This window comes from Squalius cephalus (genome assembly GCF_949319135.1).
Source record: "Squalius cephalus genome assembly, chromosome: 1".
Classification (NCBI taxonomy): domain Eukaryota; kingdom Metazoa; phylum Chordata; class Actinopteri; order Cypriniformes; family Leuciscidae; genus Squalius; species Squalius cephalus.
Genome location: NC_137122.1, coordinates 24,733,695 through 24,752,874, shown reverse-complemented (window position 1 = coordinate 24,752,874; position 19,180 = coordinate 24,733,695). Strand labels below are relative to the sequence as shown.

Here is a 19,180-nt window from a genome sequence, read left to right as displayed (position 1 = left end):
AATTTATTAGATTTATGTCAGACAATGTTAACTGAGAACAATGAACTCTCATATTAATAATGATGTAACACTGACATCATAGCCGTTTTAATAAGTCACTTGCAAGAAGTCGCTCCTGTGCAGAGCTGTTGAGAGTATTGAAGATGGCACATTGCTCTCTTCTTATTGAACTGATACATGTACCAAATATGAGTCAAGCTCAGACAGTCTGATAAGAGTTTGGCTGGTGCTCACAATGAGGCTTATTGGATTTGTGAAGACGGACTGGCATTCTCCACAGCTGCTTGACACTTGTGAGCAGCACACTTAAAATGTGCAGTCTGTTGTTATTTACTCATGTCTTTCCAAACCCGTATGATATTTTCAAAATATATACAAGTATTTTGATATTATTAAAAATAAATAATAGTAAATAATTTGAAAACATTATTATATATATATATATATATATCAGTGTTTGCTGTAAGCTAGTTCCTCTGAACCCCTCCACCTCCCCCCAGCTCCACCTGCCTAGATCTGCTACAGGATTTATGTGTGTGTCTTTATGCAGCAGGAGCAGATCTTACATGCTCACAGCATCTCTGTGTGTCTTTTAGTAGTAGAAGCCTATATTTGCTCTACAACAGCAGTAGCGTAACATATCTAGTCTGCCAAGTTATGTGCTTAATTGTCCTTAAAATAATCAAGAATCTTAAAATTGTGAAGCTCCTAGAAACAAACTTTTTTTCTTTCTTTTTTTACTCAAAATATAACTTGATTTAATTCTGGGGTGAAATATGACCTGATATTTTCTTAATGAGATTCGCAACTTAAACGAGCTTACTTTAATTTTACTTTCATACTACTTGCTCTAGTTTTTCTTTAAAGTCCCCCAGTAGTCAATCATTTTATACTTTAAAACTCATCTTTGATCACCAAAATGACATATTTTCCTTGAAAAAATTTGTATGAAGAATAATGTATAATTTGTAAAAGAATGTAACTCTACACCCTTGCCTCATTCAGTATACTTGGTTCTATGAATATGCAAATGAGCCCCGCCTCCACCCACTCACTCAGCTCAGAGATCCACTCGTTGACCATCACACGTTGATCTGATTGGTTACAAGGTAGTTTGACACGTCAGAAACACCAGCGATTTCAAACCGTGTTTTTGAGACTGTCTTTGATTCACTGCCGTTTTAAGGAGAAAATACTCAGCAATGGTGTCGACTTATGAATTTACACATGGTTTGTCTTAAATTATATTAAAAACACCACACAGACATATAAACAACATTAACCCTCTGATGGTCTTTTTTTATGTCTACACTTGAGTTCTTTGGGGTCTCTAGAGACCCCAGACAATAACATTTAATTTTGTAACAAGATAATAGTTTTTTTTTTTTACAAATGTAATTTTATTCTGTTTGTTAATGTTTTTACTCAACATTTGTGCAGTTTTTGGAGAATTTATGATATTTTTTAAATTTCTATAAATAAATAAATAAATAAATATTTAAATAGCCTTTTTACAAAAAAACAGCACTTGATGTAAAATTCACTTTATAAAAGACCCAGATTTCTAACTTTCATTCATGGGGATAACATGGATGATTTTAAATGGTTTAATGTAACATTTATGCCCATTTTTTGGAAAATGCAGTTTTAAAATAAAAAATAATAATTTTAACCACTAGATGGCTATAGAGCTCCAGTATATGCTATTTGCTATTAGACTACCTGAAAGATATCTTTTCACAAGTTGGATTCAGTTGGATTCATATCTAAATATTATAAAATCACAATTATAACAAAAATAAAATATTTTTGTCAAAGTTTAGCATTTTTTTGTACCAAAAAACCCCCCAGTTTTTCAATAATGTTACATTATGATTAGAATCAAACCTGAACAAAATGTTATAAAGAGAAATGTTGGAGTCTTAAGATTTTATCATTTATTTCAATCATTTATTTTTAATCTAATTCTAGATTCTAGACACACTCAATTGTGTGTGTGTGTGTGTGTGTGTGTGTGTGTGTGTGTGTGTGTGTGTGTGTGTGTGTGTGTGTGTGTGTGTGTGTGTGTGTGTGTGTGTGTGTCTGAGAGATAAAGAGAGAGAGAGTGTGTGAGTACACATTGTCGATGAGCCAGTGTCACCACACCACTTTATATTTGTAGTGGTTCCGCATTTTGGATGATTTTATTTGACACATTATAGCCTTACAAATGTTCCTGTGTGTGTATGCGTGTGTGTGTGTGTGTGTGTGTGTGTTTACATTTTCAATGTGTCAGTATCACCAATTTATTTTTGTGGTGGTACTGCATTTTGGATGATTTTATTTGACAAATTATAGCCTTACATATGTTCCTGTGTGTGTGTGTGTGTGTGTGTGTGTGTGTGTGTGTGTGTGTGTGTGTGTGTGTGTGTGTGTGTGTGTTTGTGCACATTTTTCAATGTGTCAGTGTCACCAATTTAGTTTTGTGGTGGTACTGCATTTTGGATGATTTTATTTGACACACTATAGCCTTACAAATGTTCCTGTGTGTGTATGCGTGTGTGTGTGTATGCGTGTGTGTGTGTGTGTGTGTGTGTGTGTGTGTGTGTGTGTGTGCACATTTTTCAATGTGTCAGTGTCACCAATTTATTTTTGTGGTGGTACTGCATTTTGGATGATTTTATTTGACACATTATAGCCTTACAAATGTTCCTGTGTGTGTATGCGTGTGTGTGTGTGTGTGTGTGTGTGTGTGTGTGTGTGTGTGTGTGTGTGTGTGTGTGTGTGTGTGTGTGTGTGTGTGTGTTTACATTTTCAATGTGTCAGTATCACCAATTTATTTTTGTGGTGGTACTGCATTTTGGATGATTTTATTTGACAAATGATAAGAGAACAGTTTTTATAGTCTCAAAAATGTATTCCTCTATGTGTGTGTGTGTGTGTGTGTGTGTGTGCACTTGTTGTGAGCAAAATAATTCAGCATTGTGGATGTTTTTTGCATTGGTGGAAGTGTGGCACTTTATTTGTGCCATTTCTGTCGATGTGTTCTGCGTTGTTTCTGATTTTGATGATGAATTTTGTCTATTTTGATTGCGGGGTCTCCAGAGACCCCGAGGACCTCGAGTGTCACAAATTTTGTCACGCTAACATAAAAACAGATATCATTCCACTTTATTTTTTTTTTTGTAGATCTAGAAAGTGTTAAGAGCCGTAGAAGGTTTCATACCATTTGGACAAAGGGAACATTTTTTTTAATTTGAGCAAAAGTCATTTGCGGGTCAAAAAGACCCCGCGGACCATCAGAGGGTTAAAAGACGTCAGTTTAGGTATTTAGTGAATAACTAAATACAAATTTCAGTCTGTTTCTCACCCAAAACTCTCATATGACTGTAGAAGTCTTGAAATATAGACCACAATTCACATGGTCACTAAATCAATCGGTCAATCACTTATTCGATTGTGATTATTAAATTGAAATTTAACATTTAGACACCTTGAGCATTTTTATATTCAGAACAAGCTCTTCTGTTAAGATACAAAGAGTATGAAATGTGTCCTAAACACAATCCTAAACATTTCTCAGAAGGTTTTGTAGCTAAACTCAGATGTGTCCCATCTTAGATCAGTCTTGTTCTCCGTCATTACTTGACAAACCGTCCCTGCTGCTCACAGCGTCTCATAGAGACAACACGTTTCGTTCTAGTATTACAGAATGTTCCAGGACATTTGTTTTAACCAGCACCATTTGAAACTGCTCTGCTTCATTTAGACTGTGTGTGTGGAGGCTGGTGATTTGCAGGAAAATACAGTTAAATATATGATGAGTGTGTGTTTACCCAGCAGCTCAGATGTGTAGTAAAACAGCTCAGGGCTGGAAAGCTCTTGATGTAATGTGTGTGTTTTTGTGTGTTTGAAGAGCATAGGCACATGAAATGCGGGTTCTCTGAGGAGAACGTCTGTGTAGGACTCGGTCAATAAGGGAAAAGATCTGTCTCTCTCATCTCTGGCTGATTCATTAATGAATTGATCACAAGGACTATATAGTTCTTGTAGCTATAAAGGGCATGTTGTGGTTTGACCTCATAATTTATTGTTATACTGGAGACTGATGATATAGTGATGACGAAAGGACTCTAATGACCTCATTCTGGGTAAAAGATGGATTAGCTCAAATGGATAATGGGTTTTAATTTGAGCTAACTTTGACTAATTTGTGCTGAGGAAGAGGCAGACTACTTGTGTTGCATAATTATATTTTTCCCAAGCTTTACTTGGGTGAATATCACAAATGCAGTTCTCAACTCTTTTATATTTCAATTTGAAAATGAGCGTGAGATCATTTTAATTGCAAACTAATGTATAATGTAAATTGTTTACGTCATAGATTTTGCTAGAAACTAAACTAGAGTAAATGTAATGGTAATTTTAATCAAATATTAGTGGGAAACGATTAATCACATCCAAAATAAAAGTGTTTACATATGTGTGTGTACTGTGTATAATTATTTTCTATATATAAATACACTCACATGCATACATTTTTTTTTTGTTATTTATATATAAGATATTTATATTTATATATAATATAAATTATGTATAAATATATATACAGTATATACATTCAAATATTAAATATATACATATGTATTTATATATACAAAATAATTATACACAGTACACACACACATATATTATGTAAACACAAACTTTTATTTTGGATGAGTTTAATTGCAATTAATCGTTTGCTGAGCACTATAAAATATATATTAATTTATTCGATTTCTTTGAGAATATAGTGCTTAAATGTCTTGAAAATAATCATCTTAAAATCTTACAACACCCCAGAAACAAACTTAAATTTGTTGACGCACAAAATAACTCTTGAGTGAAATATGACCTGAAAATTTCTTCATAAGATTCACCAACTTGCATTTTGCTTGCTAGTTTTTCTCCTCGCCTTAAACACAGACATATTTGTCGAGTCATCAAAGAGCCTGCATCTTTTTCAACTGTCTTCTCATATTCTTATTACAGTAAGTGACATATTGAGAAGTTTCTTTGATCATAATGCCATCTAATTGTCCCGTGTTGATGACATAATAAGGAATGTGATTGGGTGAGCAGCTGCAGTCCTGTCCGATCTCTTCATCCCCGTGTGATGACTCTCCATCTCTCAGCTACCCAGAACCCCCTGCTGTGTCTCAGCGTGTTGTCTATCTTTGTTTAAATATTGATGGCGCTGTGCTGCTTTAGACACCTGCTGAAATGGCCAGGGAATGAACAGCCTCTGGGAGAAAACAGCAGAATAAAGAAAAGTCCTTGAGAGATTCACCATTAAAGAAATAAGAACATGACTTGCCTAAAAAGTAATGAATGAGAGTTCAGTGCCATGAATATATGATCATAATATTGGAATTTACATGCAATTTACATGTAAATCGGTCGGTCAGTAAGAGTTTTTTTTGTTTGTAAAATTTAAAGGATTAGTTCACTTCAGAATTCAAATTTCCTGACAATTTACTTACCCCCACATCATCCAAGATGTTCATGTCTTTCCTTCTTCAGTCGAAACTAAATTGAGTTTTTTTAGGAAAAAGGAGGTTTTTCCAGTGCAGCTTCAAAGACTCTACACGATCTCAGCCGAGGAATAAGAGTCTTATCTAGCGAAACCATCGCTCATTTTCTAAATTTTTTTTAACCACTTTCTAACCTCAAATGCTCTTCTTGCACGTCCTCGACTTCACACATTACGTAATCGCATTGGAAGGGTAGGGCGAAAAACTCCCTCTCATTTTCTCCTCCAACTTCAAAATCGTCCGACATCGTTGTTTTACCTTTTATTTATTTATGGTTTTTTTACATTTTTTTTATGTAAAGGGCGTTTGACTTAGTCTTTGCATGTTTGCTTTGTAAACACTTGGTCGGTACTTCCGCCTACGTCACACTTGACCTTTCAACGTGATTACGTAATGTGTGTTGCATCACAGCCAGTGCAAGACGAGCATTTGTGGTTAAAATGTATATAAATGTTTATTTTATTTTTTTAGAAAATGACTGATTGTTTCGCTAGATAAGACCCTTATTCCTCGGCTGGGATCATGTAGAGCCTTTGAAGCTGCATTGAAACTGCAATTTGGAACTTCAACCCGTTGGACACCATTGAAGTCCACTATATGGAGAAAAATCCTGGAATGTTTTCCTCAAAAAAATTATTTCTTTTTGACTGAAGAAAGAAAGACTTGGGGGTGAGAGAGATTAGGACGACTTGGGGGGTGAGTACATTATGAAGATTTTTATTTTATTTTTTAGAATTCAACTTTTTTTATTGTTCAACAGTCAAAACTTCAGAGTACATCACCACTTTATTCAGTAATCACCTTTGCAATTACACATTCAGCCACAGTCACCGTCAGTGGAATACAACCAAAACAAAAGCACATTAGAATTTAACAATTGTTAAGCAGTCCTATTTATTTACACCATTTTTTAATGCTGCCAAAAATGACCCCATGTTTTTTTTTTTCACTCCCCAGCATGTTCTCATATGAAGCAATTTCAATCATCCCATCAACTCAGTCTTTCAGGTCTGAGGTTTTGGGGCATTTCCAATTTTGTAAAATCAGTTCCTCTAAAGTTCCCTCTAAAGTATTTTGTAAAATCATCCTGGAAGCAGTAATACAACCACTCTTAATAAGGGTAAATATATGTGTTGCTATGCTAGGTTTCACTGATTTATCTCCAAGAAGGCATAGTCGTGGTTCCACAGGTAAATTAGACCCCATCCACTCTTCAAGTACTGCCAGAAATTTACACCAGATTGGGTGAACTATAGAACATTCCCAAATCTGATGTTAATAAGTACCCTCTTCTTCATTACATTTCCAGCATAGATTATTTCCAGCTATCCACATCCTGTAAAACCTTGATGGTGTATAATAATATCTTTGTACTATTTTGTACTGAATGAATTTCCCCCTAGCTTCTTGTATGTTCTTACCCACATTAGATAGAATTTACCGCCAGTCATTATCATGGATATTAATTCCCAAATAAATAAATCCTTCTGCCATATTGTTTTCAGGTTATTACAGGTATCTGCAGTTACACCAAGCATTGATTTGTAACACATAGAAACAGTATGAGCTACACATGGCAACTGAAGATAAACAGGGTTGCATAAACAGGGTTATCACTTGCATTAAATTTGTTCTTGACACAATGTCTAATCTGCAGATACTTCCAAAGGTTTCATTGGCCTCCAATATTATATTTTTTCACCAATTCAGAGTATGACATAAAATACAGATTACAGTGACCCCTTTAAGCTGCCATTGTTTCCACAATGATGCATATGACTGTTTATAATGTGATGTCCTGCACACTTTATGAATTTTGCTCCAAACATGTCTTGAATGTATTGTCACTGGATTTGAGTCCCATTTAGCTCCAGAGCATTGTGAAAGAATGCTGATGGGATGCAATGGTGAGGCCAGTTTCTGTTCTATCTTGATCCAGTCCAACTCAGATTAGCCAGTCTCGTCCCAATGTTAAGCCAGTTTGGCCATTTCAAAAGAGATATTATACATTCTCACATCAGGTAGTCCCAGGTTTGTCTCTTGGGGAGGTCAGCTTACTCATTTTGATCCTTTGTCTTTTTCCTTCCCATAAAATGTCCTTGATAATTTTGTCATATCTTTTAAAGATAGGGTCTGGAATGTTCACAGGTATCATCATGGATATATAATTGAACTGCGGAGCAATAACCATTTTGACAATATTAACTTTACCCCACAGAGAGAGTTTCAGCTGTTCCCATTTGTCCACATTATTTGTTTTTATCTTTGACAGCAGTGACTCATAATTCAACAACATATCCTCCACATTCTGCGTTAATTTAACCCCAAGGTACTTCAAAACTTTTGGAATACATTTAAACCCAAATCGGGTCACTGTATGGGAATGACATGTTCTAGATATTGGCATAGCTTCTGACTTCTCCCAGTTTATTTTGTATCCTGACACACTTGAATATAATTGGATAATGCTCATTAATGGAGGTAAATATTTGTGAGGATCACGAGATAACAACAAAATATCAACCACATACAGCATTAACTTATGCTCTATCCCCTCCTCTACTCCCCTTACTCCCATAATGTTTGAGTCTGCCCTGATCATAATGGTTGAGTCTGCCCTGATCATAATGGTTGAGTCTGCCCTGATCATAATGGTTAGAGTCTCTAAAACTATTGTGAATAATAACGGGGTCAATTGGCATCCTTGACGAGTACCTCTATAAACTGTAAGAAAATGAGGAAGTCATGCCATTTGTCATCACTGCTGCTCTAGGATTTTTATATAATAAACTAACCCAGGACCTAAAAAGTATGACCAAATCCAAAATTCGAAAGCCTTTTCGCCGTCTAAGGATATAGCCGCGATTAGGGTGTTTTCTGAAGAATTTAGCCACATCAGATGAATTAGCCTTCTCATATTATCGGCTGATGACCTTCCTTTAATGAAGCCCACTTAGTCCTTATAAATTATACTTGGGAAGATAAAATTTTGCTCTAATCGTGAAGCTAAAACACCTTACAGTCCACATTAATAAGACTTAAAATTAGCCAGATCTGTTAAATCCCTATATATTTTTTAGCTATCAGTGTTATCAGTGCTTCCATGAAAGTACTAGGCAATACTTCAGCTTCAAATGCCTCTATACTGTAGACTTCTGTTAGAATTGGGGCCACTATGTCAACATACTTTCTATAATATTCAGCTGGAAACCCGTCCACCCCTGGTGATTTGCCAGATTTCATAGAGGTTATTGCTGCTTTAACCTCCTCTTGTGTAATGGGAAGATCTAGAGACTTGGATTGCAGTACATCTAATTTAGGTAACTCCATGTTAGAAAAAAATGTTTCAGTTTTTCTCCATCCAGACTACCTGAAGATTTATATAGATGTTTATAGAACTTCTGAAAAACCTCGTTTATATCTTTTGTAAATGATACCATAGTATCTCCTTTCTTAATTGCCGGGAAATGTTAGCAGCATTTTGCTGTTTTAATTGTCTGGACAGGAGCTTGCCCGCTTTTTCACCTCCTTCATAAAATAAAACTTCATATTTACAAATATCCTGATATAAATCATTAGAGTTATGTCTAGCCAACTCCTTCTCCTGTGTACAAATTGTTGCTTCCAAGTTCTTAGCCAAGTCTCTTCCTTCCTTCCTTTTTCTTTCTAGCTGCCTGTGCAATCAATTTCCCTCTAAAGTATGCTTTTGAGGTCTCCCATACATACGCCAACTTATCAGTGCTTCCTACATTCAATTCAAAGAAGGAGGTCAGATCATCAGCCAATAATGTGCTAAACTCCTCATCTTGTAATAATGCAGTATTTAAACGCCATCTTCCCTTTCTACCAGCTTCTGTATTTAGATCTATACCCAATTCCACAGTCGCATGGTCTAATAATATTGCTCCAATTTTACAATCTACAACCTGATCAGTGATAGAGTTCGAAAGCAAGAAACAAATCTATCCTAGAGTGAGATTTATGGCAATGAGAAAAAAAAGTATATTCTCTTTCTGTTGGATTTACCAAACGCCATGTGTCAGTCAATCCAAAATCATCTCTTAGCAAATGAAGGGCAGCCCTATCCTTTGGTACTGAAGGTCCCTGATTTGTACTCTTATCCAGAACCCCATCCATAACCTGATTAAAGTCCCCAGCCAAAATGATTTGCCCCTCTTTGTCACCAAGAATCTTGTTTATTTTATTAATAAAACCCGGATCTGTCTTATTGGGGGCATATACATTGCATAATATCACTTTAACTCCATTAATGAGGGTTTCTATATAAACCTCCCAACATCGTCTTTAGTTTCCGTTAACATTACAAAATCTATCCTCTTATTTATTAGGATCATAACCCCATTTTGTTTGCTTGTAAATGATGAATAAAATACATGTCCCACCCAGTCTCTTTTGAATTTGAGCGCTTAATTATCTGTTACATGACTTTCCTGTACAAAAGCAACATCCACTTGTTTATGTTTGAGATATGACAGGACCTTTTTTTCTTTTAATCAGACTTCCACATCTGTTAATATTCCATGTTATAAACCTGATTTGACTACCTATGTATAAAACATATTAATAAGCACATTATCGTGCGCATAATCAAATGTGTTGAGTGACTGCCCCCTATTGGGGAATGGCATATTAAACCGTGATGCACATTTATTCAAATGTATTCAACCTCAATTCGGTTCCACATAACTTCCAGGCGTTTATCATATCGCTCGGCGTCACCGACGAGCTACGAGGTGACGTCTTCCATATTGGAGATGCGGCCCTCCGCTTCGTCCAGCCTTTCTTGGATTGCATTCACTGAATTTTTAAGGTCAGTAACAACCTCTTTTATTGATGACACATCCGCCGCTACCACTTAGGTAAGGTAGAGTTAATTTTACTTATTTCGGATAATACGTTTTCCATCTTTGTACCTTGGTCTGTGGGCCGGGATGATGGCGACTCGTGTGCCGGCGAAGTCTGTCTGGTCGTCATGCGGCTCGTCGTTATCTCCTTAAAATACTAGATGTGGAGGTCGACATTTGCGATCTAAAGCACTTTTTTGTTCTCCAAGTATTTGGTCTTACCAAGGACACTAGTTTTGATAAAAATGTGAATATTCTCAAATAAATAGAAAATATTGGTGGGCCTACGGAGCGACACAACTATGCTGCCATCTTCCTCGGCGGTCCCATGTGTCTCCTCATTATCAGGAAATTTTAATTCTGAAGTGAACTAATCCTTTAAGGCTTTTGAAAGGTGAGTAAATGACGACCAAACCATCATTTTTTTAAAGAACTCTGTGGAAACATGACAGCTAATGCCGAAGTGAATCCTTTCCATCCGCTTTAGCAGTTGTTGAAAAGACTTTAGATGGTTTTCACACTCTGAACTCAGCGCAAAGTGACTTCCGGAGCTCTGTAAGCATATAATGATTCAGTTCTGACCTTAGAGTGTTTTAAACCCTCATCACTGTCATGGCTCGGCCAGTGCGGACCATAGGAAAAACTCAAACATGCCTATTGTATCCGGTAAAAAGCACTCTGGGAGTGTTTATTCCAGCCAATCAGATTGCCTGGAGCTGGTTTACCAGTGACGTTGATGGCATAAAGCTTTATGCTCTATAACCTGACAGCCGTACATTAGCAGTTTGAGTGGAACACATGATTAGCCACGCATCTCAGTGGCAAAAAAAGCTGAGTTTTGGATAATTTCCCAGCTCCCCATGGCATCCGAGGTCTCTGTGAGCTGAAGCTGAGAGGTGGAAGAGGTTAAAAGAGGTTAAAAGAGGTGGCAGCTGTGTTCAGCACATGCAGATTCACCGGTGACCTTCAGCGAGACAGAGAGGCCGTGTTTTGAAAGCCTCCGCGGGTGATCCGAGTGCTTTTATTGATCAGTCTCCTCGGGAACACGCTCCGATGCAATCCGAGCTCGCTCTGACGTAAGAGAAGGACTTTTTTACCCAGACAGACCACTTTGTCACAGTTGTTCTTGATTTCAGTGCTTTAAAAAGAATGCTGTGGAAATAAACTCGTCTTTTGATTGACCCATTTGGCCAGGGCTTGTTTCTTCTGAGGAGGCATTGTCTCCTCAAAAAATTGGATGAGAAAAATAATAAACAGCACAAAAATGTTACAAAACACACCATTAGAAAGCATATAAATCATTCATTATTTTTTCTAAAGTGACACTGTCCAGCAGTGATGTCAATGGTTAAAGAATTAAACAAAAAGATGAAACAAAAATGAAACAAAAAGATTTTTGTCTTTTTTTCCAGACCAAATATCTAAAAATTATTATATCAAGAAGCATTTACTAGATAAGTAAGAAGTAAGAATACAATTTTTGATAAATATCATAAAAGCATTTTTTTGCAGTGAAGCAAAGTCTCTCTCAAGTTCTGCAAAGTTACAAAGTCCCTCCAGCGGGAGTTATTCTCTATATCAGTGTCACTGTTTCTGTCTTGAGTTTTCTTCCAGGAATAAACATGTCACAATATTCCTCATTTAAATAATTCCCGCTCAAGGCATACGCAGAAAAAATGGACGAGGCCTGGTTAAGTTAGTTAGTAGAGTTAGTTAGTAGTTAGTAAGGTTATGGTAAGGGGAGGGACATTTCCAAAACAAGCATTTAAAGCAGTTGACCAATCACAGCACACTGTTCCAGCCGACCAATCAGAGCACATTGCTCTTTCAGAAGGAGGAGCTTCATAGTAACAGGAACTAAACAGAGCGTTACTGACAGACTGGGAAGAGAGGAGCTGCAACAATGGAGAATATGTAGAAAATAATGTGTTTTTTGAACACTGAAGCATGAAAACCTGTTCTAGAAGAGCCCAAAAACAAATATAACATGGCCTCTTTAAGAATGAATGGGGAAAAGTCACATGTGCTGTGATTGGCTTATTACAATTTCACGATAAATCCCGCCTCTCGTTTTCCGGTGCGTTCCGCATCAACAAATCGGTATGCATTAATAAATAATGGTGTTACTGTGAAAACTAATTAAAAAGTAAATAACTTGATATCACTGCTTTGCCAAGTCACATTCAAACTTCAGATGACTTGAAAACATGATCTGTGAGGGATATTTTAATTAGCAATCAGATTGGTGAAATAAAAGATACAGTCCATCTCCATATCTGTGACCATCATGACACACGTATTGTGAAAATAAGGCGACTAATAAAACAGCTGAACATCAGTTAACAAATAAAATGAACATGACATATGATCTTATATGAATCTGTTACTGAGTTCTTTTTTTTTTTTAGATGCTCAAAAAATACTAACTTGATGCTTGATGCATTTTCGTTTGACTAAACAACATTAATTACATTGTTGTATTGTAATATAACTATTTTGGTTGTTGTTGTTGTTGTTATTGTTTTCTTTATAGTATAAGTAATGGTTAGTGTTGTTTAACCTGAAAAATTTGTTAGCATTAAGTGCAACTGGAACATGAATTTACATTTAAAACTTTAGATAATAAAAGCATCTGCAAAATGTATTAATGCAGGTAAATGTAATTGTGTCAATTCACTCTCCATTGGCAAGTGTGGCCAAAGTACATTTTGGACCTCTAATGAATCACAGTTTCAATCACTGCTTATACTTGCATTTTAAACATGCTACCAGAGTTTGAATGAGTAAGAGAGTGCGTTTGAGTGAGTGTGTAGTTAAAGTGTCTAATTCCCGCTCTAGCAACATCGAGTCTCTAAAGCCCCCATATGTTTCACCATTCAACCCAATTCAGGTGATGGAATGAGGGAAATTGGCCTTGATTTGTTCAGAAATGGTGCTTGTGTGTCCCCGGAGGCTGCACCAGGGTGTTTTGTGAGGATGTAATTAACTCACGCTGGTGTTTGGATGTGTCTTTAGAGCAAACAGGGTAGCACTCGGGCCCAAATTACCCTTAGCAGCGTCTTGCATATATTAACTCCAGACAATTGAATGGCTTTTGATGAGGATCTGCCGAAACATGGAAGGTTGTTTGTGTGGCAATGCATCACCTGCATGTCTCGCAATGCATTTATCCTGTGTGTGTGTGTGTGTCACACTTGACCCTAAAAGATTGAGAATACTTATGCAAAAACATTTTTGGAAAATGTTGATTTACCATAAGATAATTTTGATTGACTGATTTAGTATTTAGTATTTATTTGTATATGGTAATTTATTTATTTAGGCAAAAATGACAGTTTCAATAAGGCACTTAAAATGTAAACAAAGCCATAAAATTTTAAAGGGTTTAAAGGCAGAAATGTGCAGCTTATAATGTTCATTATTTAGTGATAAAAATCTATTTTTTTATCTGTAAAGTCGTCAAAATCACCCTTTTTTAGGTTGTGCATGAGATGTGAAACTTACTGCTGTTTACCAGCTTTTCATGGGTCATGATATGAAGTTGAAAAACTGAACACGCTTAACACACACTTAACAAGATTGTTGAATGGTCCTATCACACTAGTCTAGTAGCTGTATACTTCTGCATTCATTGCTTTGCCCACTTTCATTGTGAGCGTGTTACTGTAACCACAGTGCTTTTTTTATTTTTATATTTTGATATTTGGATGAGGGGTGTATGTTTCCATCCAAAGTTGCAAATTTATCTTATGTGCAAAATTGGAATATATTGCATACAACATTTTCGAATAAAGCAGTGTTTCCATCTCATGTGTTCAAGAGAACAAAATAGTCACTTTCTGGGAAATTGCCACAGCATGTCTGTTATAAAAACTTTTATACTTTTTTTGTACAGTACATCATAAATGTGTCTCAGAAAACAATAAAAGGTTCTCTCTCGTTCGGGTGTCTGGTGTTTGGGAACGCAATCGCGTGAGAGACTTCTGAGAGGGAATTAAACCAAATCATTCTGATGATTCTTTGGTTCAGGATTTTCAGAACAACCAAACCAATATTTGAGATCCTGTACGATGTGATTGGTCCATTGGTTTGTCCAGTTATCCAATCACATCCTCTGTTGAGGCAAAGTCATGTTAGTTTTCTGCTGCACATTGAGGGATTTATTCAGTAAACGTGTTTCAGTCATGGTTTATGCGCATGTCTTCTTATCAGAAAAAAATATACCCGATATAAAAGGTGGATGGAAACATGGATTATGTTAAACTGTTTTAAATCTCTTAAACTTATGCTCTTAGAAGAAAAGGTTCTATCGAAGCTTAATGGGTTCTGTCAGGCGCATCATATATAGAACCATTCCATCATGGGATCATTTTATGGATTTAGTTTTAATGAATTAAAATTGTATTTATTGTAATTACAGTTTATGAATTAAGCAGCTCGTAAACAATGTATCACTCAAAAATAAATAAATAAATAAATAAACAAGCATGAAAGTATTATGCAATCATTTAAGACATTTCTCCAGTAGAACCTTTTTGGCATAAATTGAGTCAAGAACCCTAGAGTTCTCCAATCTCTCCAAAACCCAATCTCTCTGGAGTTCTAGAGAGATTGTACAGCAATAACCTAAAAAGGAAGTGACATGCAAAAACTACAGTAAAAGAGCCCACTGAAGTGCATTAATGTAGCCAGGCCGGGCGGGCCTGAAAGTGTCACCAATCCTGCAGTGTTTGAGCTGAAAAAGGTGGAACGGTGGAGTTGAGCTCAGAGCCTTACAGCCAACTGGGCCACTGAAACCAGGTCGCCCCCACGTGAGAACAACTTCTGTTAAAAAAGGCCTTCTCCTGGAAGGGAAAGACTAATTATACATCCTTCCAAAGTCACACTTTCTCTCTCTCTCTCTCTCTCTCTCTCTCTCTCTCTCTCTCTCTCTCTCTCTCTCTCTCTCTCTCTCTCTCTCTCTCTCTCTCTCTCTCTCTCTCTGTCTCTCGCGCGCTCAGAGATGTGGACCGTGAGGCAGAGCGAATACGCTGACATTGACACAGTTAAGACGCCATTTCAGGCTTCTCATGTGAGGAAAGATGGCCTCCGGGCCTGCTGGATCTATAGCCGCGTTTGAGATAGCTGGCCATGAGAACTGATGGTCCGACCGAATCCAACCTTTTTTATTGGTTCTGTATATATATATATAGATATATAGATATGTATATAGAATACATACATATATATATTCTTTTTTTTTTTTTTTGGCACTTTCTCTGTGGTTCTAATAAACATATAAGTAGTGGAAATGACTTTTGTACGATATTCCAAGTCTTCTGAAGCCATATGATAGCTGTATGTGAGGAATAGACACAAATTTTATTAATTTACCCTCTGCCGTACACTGTAAAATAAAAACAGTAAAGTTTACGTTTACAAAATGGCAGGAACTGAATGCATTAGGAACCTTACATTTTACATACTGAACTATAATTTACAGTAAAAAGACAAAAGATGACAAAAACTTTTTGGTAACACTTAATTTTACAGTGTCATTGTTACATATGTTACATGCAGTTACTATAGTAATAACTATAAATTATGCATAATTACATGCAACTAACCCTAAACTAAACTAAACCCTAATCCTATAGTAAGAACATGTAGTTACCTAATATTTCTCAGTACTTAAATGTACTGTATAGTTACAGTTTAACAAAACACCTTAAAATAAAGTGTAACCTTTTATTTATTTTTTTATTCATGAACTTAAATTTACACCAAAAATGTGTATTTCATTTAAGGAAATAATGTTAATCACAGAATTACTAAAATCTGTTTTTTTTTTACAAACGTATATTTATTTACAAACTTGTACATTTTTACTGTAGATTTATTTCATTAACCTTAATAATGTTACTATACCATTATAATATACTATCTAACTCTTTATTAAGTATTTGGTCATTTATTTATTTACATTCATTTAATGACATAAGATGTAGCATAAAACCATAATGTATAACCGATGATTAAAAACTAAGAAGAAAGTTATTTCAATGAACAACCATCAACTGTGAAACCTGAATGTCACACATAGAATTCTGGGAGTGTCAATTCACGGGGTTTCAGTGTAAATGATAAAATTACTGTTCTTTTTCACTCCCAAAAACTGAAAAATTACATGGAATGTCCAAGTAGATCTATTAGTTTTTCACATTTTTACAGTATTTTACCCTAAAAATTGCTATAATTTTTGTCATTCACACCTGTGCTTATTCACGCTTTGCACATTGCAACCAGTTAAAACCAGAATCTAAGTCAAACCTGGTGCATCTTCACACATCGAGATTGAATATGGGGTGCACTTTATTTTACAGTACATGTACGTGCACTTACGTGTTCTTACCTAAGAAAGTACTGGGTAATATAAGGTAACTACATGGGTTAAGGGTAGGTTCAGGGTTATTACAATTACTATAAGGACATACTATGTACACGGGGAACAGGACTGTGAAATAAAGTGCTACCGAATATGTGCAAAATTTAATAAGGAGCCTGCAACCTTTTAATCACCATTTTTGATGTTTACCCACTAGGCAACACTATCCCAAACTTACAAAGTTCGTCTGCAGTGAAAAAGTTAAGGCCCATATAACTGCACACGCTCCGAAAACTGCATTAGTGAGAAAATACCATTAACTTCAGCGACCAGAATCTCGGATTGCAACTGCGTCGAAAATCCATGAGGCGGTTGGGTCTCGAGTCAGAAACCGTGTCCTTAGGGCCAAAGAGCAAAAACATGAATAGAATTTGAATCCCATTAGACTGGTGTAGGTGGGGTGTGTTGCTCCAACGCTATATTGCCGAGAAACATTGATTAATGGCTTGTGTTTATTGCTGTAGAGCTCACAGGCCTGAGGTCTAGAAAACCTGGGAGACTAAACCTCGACTGTTCATTATAACACAAAGCGCAATTAAAGTTGTGTGTGTGTGTGTGTGTGTGTGTGTGTGTGTGTGCGAGTTCCAAGAGGCAAGAACCTTCGCGAAAGGAAAAACAACAGAAACAATAGCATAAACAGGGCCAATTGACTAAACCTCATGGGGGCCGGTGTGTGTTTGAATCTTTAAACTGGATGAAATGCTAAACAAGCTTTTATTTCAAAGCTGAACCGCATTTGGACAGGTTTTGTTTCTGGAGGGTAGTGAAATGATCTTGGACTTGTGTGTTTTTCACAGAGCGCTGGCGGACATATTGAGACAGCAGGGGTCCGTTCCGGTATACGAGCATGAAAACGTCGTTGCTATAGACGCCTCGTCCAAAGAGAACACGCCTGTACGGACGTCCAAGAACCACTACACACCTGTACACAACAAAATCAACCATGGTAGGTGCTGGCAGTTCTGTCTTCTTTTTACTCACTAACAAAACTGTACTATGGTATTACCTACAGCATGGTATTGCTACATTGTTAATACAGCATGGTATTGCTATACCTACATGCTGTAGGTATTACGGTATTGCTCTACAGCAATAAATTATAAACACCAATATTTTGGTGGTTACCATTAAAGTGGTGTTTTCTGCCGTGTAAATGCCATGGCACATAAATGTAGTACTTAAAAGGATGAGTTCTTTTTTGACATGGAATTATTTTTGGAACATTCCAAAAGTTTGAAATAAGTTGCAATGGTAATGTGGTAAATTTTAACGCTTAAGGGCCCATTTTAAACGATCTAAGCACATGGTCTAAAGCGTAGGGCGCAAGTGCACTTAGGGCATGTCTGAATCCACTTTTGCTAGTTTAACGACGGGAGAAATGGTTGGCGTGCACGGCGCATGGTCTAAAAGGGTTGTCCCTATTCTCTTAATGAGTAATGGGTGTGTTTTGGGTGTAACGTGCAATAAACCAATCAGAGTCTCATCTCCCATTCCCTTTAAATGCCAGTTGGCGGATTCACTATTTGCATGGCGGAATTAGCAAGTGAAAAAACTGAACGCTTTTCTAGCAGACAGACCGTCTACAGGACAAAGTGTACGCGCATTGTGGACCCGCCTATAGGCGCACATTACTAACACACTCTTTAAATAACAAAAATATTGTGCCATTGATGTTAGACCAGGTTTTTGTTGGCCAGTGGCGCAGTCTATTTCAGTTGCCTCAAAATAGCAACATGCCAACAATGCACCTGAACACACCTCATTCTCAGACCAGCTGCCCATAGGCGCAAATGCATTTGCTATTTAAACATCGTGGCGCAGGACGTGAAAATGATAACTGCGTCAGGCTGAAACTAGCAAAAAACACTTGCGCTTGCGTCACGCCTGGCGCTGCATTGCGCTAAGTATATGATAGGGCCCTAAATATTAAAGGTATTTCGCCATCATGTCGTTCCAAACTCAACAGATTTTCGTTCAACTTTGGAATACAAATGAAGATCTTTTTAATTAAATCTGAGAGATTTATGTCCCTCCATTGAAAGTCTGTTCATAAAGAGATCGAGTGTTTAGTCCAAGTCTGATTGCTTTATATGATGAACAGATTGAATGAATAGTATCTTGTTGTGTAAAATAAAATGATATATTATAAAAAATATTCTAAAATATAAATATAACTTTGGCCTGGATGTTTCAGCAGCATGAGACGTTTTCTTAAGAGATTAGATCATATTGCATTGCAAATAGCAATTTATGACCAAATAATACATTTTTATTTCACTAAAATATGCAGTCTTGTAAATAAATTATAAAAAAATAAAAATAAAAAACTACATAAA

General features: G+C 36.4%; 1 protein-coding gene across 2 annotated transcripts in view; it reads left to right on the top strand.

Moving 5' to 3' along the window:
- Nucleotides 1–19,180, top strand: part of LOC307157350 (shisa family member 6) — a 91,667-nt gene that overhangs the window by 2,878 nt on the left and 69,609 nt on the right. For both annotated transcript variants that reach the window (XM_079869238.1, XM_079869237.1), the window contains exon 3: nucleotides 17,642–17,790. In XM_079869238.1, coding sequence (XP_079725364.1) covers nucleotides 17,642–17,790 — 149 coding nt within the window. The remainder of the gene's footprint in view (nucleotides 1–17,641; nucleotides 17,791–19,180) is intronic.